At 44.8% G+C, this 1,925-nt stretch overlaps 1 protein-coding gene across 3 annotated transcripts in view; it reads right to left on the bottom strand.

The window, feature by feature from the left end:
- The window catches only part of slc8a1b (solute carrier family 8 member 1b), a 90,284-nt gene that overhangs the window by 20,659 nt on the left and 67,700 nt on the right, over positions 1 to 1,925 (bottom strand). Inside the window, exon 5 of one of the 3 annotated variants that reach the window (XM_008321289.3) lies at positions 1,762 to 1,871. The exons of the other annotated variants lie outside the window; for them this stretch is intronic. Within the exon in view, the coding sequence (XP_008319511.1) occupies positions 1,762 to 1,871 (110 nt within the window). The remainder of the gene's footprint in view (positions 1 to 1,761; positions 1,872 to 1,925) is intronic. 3 annotated transcript variants of the gene reach the window in all.

The raw sequence follows: 1,925 nt of genomic DNA, 5'->3' as shown, positions 1-1,925 counted from the left end.
GGAGGATGGGTAGAGGGGAGGGGGCGGGGGGGGGGGGGGGGGGGAGGGTGGAGGGGGGGGGGTGAGTGTGTCCTGGAGGTGTGTTTGATCTCCTGACTGTGTTAATGTGATATCCAGTCCCTGTCTCTGATCCTCTCATCATCATAAACGTCGTTATAAACACTGTTAATGTCTCGTACACAGACACAGTGAGTTATGTCTTTTATTAAATAAATATAATGTCCTCGTCCTGTTTACTGTGTAAGAAATATGTTCCTGAAAATAGTTCTGGGTCCTGGTGGGAGCTGTAGTAATCTGCAGGTTGTGGGTGTGAATCCCTTTAGTGGGTTTAGGTGGAAAATGTGTCTGTTACGCTGCTCACACCAGAAAAATACAAAAATACATTTTCCATTTTTACCGCTGACATTTCCCTGAACCTCCCATCAGCCTGCGTGTCTAATTCCAGGATAATGTCGGACTGAACTCGGGAAAAAACACTGAATAGACGAAGAAGAAAAAAATGAAATCAGGCGTGTGGGCGACGAGTTCTGCCTCCTACACGTGTGCTCCACTCCTGCTGCTGCTGTTACTGCTGGTGCTGTTACTGCTGCTGTTTCTGTTGTTTCTGCTGCTGTTGCTGCTGCTGTTGCTGCTGCTGTTACTGCTGTTACTGTTGCTGTTACTGCTGCTGTTGCTGCTGCTGCTGCTGTTGCTGCTGCTGCTGCTGCTGTTATTGCTGCTGCTGCTGTTGCTGCTGCTGCTGTTACTGTTACTGCTGCTGCTGCTGCTGTTGTTGTTGTTGCTGCTGCTGCTGTTGTTGTTGTTGCTGCTGCTGCTGCTGTTATTGCTGCTGCTGCTGTTGCTGTTACTGTTACTGCTGCTGCTGCTGACCCTGCTGATCACCTGTTCTGTCTGTGTTAATGTGTGAGCAGCTGCCGTCATGGGTTCACGTCTGTGACGCCGGTGCAGGATGAAGAAGAGTCTGAAGAGTCTGACAGAAAACGTCTGTGACTCAGACCAACAGCTGACAACAGGAGGACAGGACAGAGGAGGAGGAGGAGGAGGAGGAGTGGACAGGTGTGAGTGCCTCTGAGCTGGAGACGAGTCAGGAAAGGAGGAGAGGAGAGGAAGGAAAAAGGAGGAGGAAAAAAATCTGCAGGCGATCAGTAGATGGAGCTGCAGAGAACCTGAAGAAGACCTGAGCTGTCAGAGTGAAGCTCTGGGTGGACAAGTTCTAGGACAGACATAAAAGACTGGTTTCAGTCTTTAACATAATCATGTCTGTGTCAGGGATTTGATCAGATTTTTTTTTTTTTAAATCAGAGCAAACGTCACACATTTATTTTAAATGTTGCTTCAAGGAACATTTGAGGGAAATAAATTTCATTCCTTAGACCTGAGCAAGAAACAGGTTGTGACCTGGGGGTCAAAGGTCATCATCTGTCTTAGAACTTTTTGACCAATTCTTAATTCACGTTTGGAATGTTTTTGTATAAACCTTTTCATTTTTAGCTTATCCTGAAACAAATTAATGATCTTAATTTTTTAATCAATTATTCTCATTTCACATATTCAGTTTTTCTGTCATTCTAAATTTTTTTTTTACTTTAAATTTTGAAGAGTAATCCACCAACAACACTCTGTTTGATAAAGTTAAAGAACTCCTTTACATTTTAATTATTGTTTCTTAAAAGTATTTTGTAATAAACTACAATTCACGGCCCCTCCCTTCACGTTAAAAGCTGATTAGAGTGAGTTCTCAGCTCTGATTGGCTGTCACACCTGTCCACTCCTTCCTGCTGCGTCTCCACTGGGGAACGTCAAGAACAATGTAGAATGACGACTGCTTATTGTACTCCTCTCGGTCTAAGATCCTAATCGTTATGGACTTCCTGTATGGGACACACACACACACACACACACACACACACACACACAGAGGGAGG

Source organism: Cynoglossus semilaevis, chromosome 12 (genome assembly GCF_000523025.1).
Source record: "Cynoglossus semilaevis isolate Cse_v1.0 chromosome 12, Cse_v1.0, whole genome shotgun sequence".
NCBI classification, from domain to species: Eukaryota; Metazoa; Chordata; class Actinopteri; order Pleuronectiformes; family Cynoglossidae; genus Cynoglossus; species Cynoglossus semilaevis.
The sequence above is the reverse complement of the archived record's forward strand: the minus strand, read 5'-3'. Positions and strand labels throughout refer to the sequence as shown.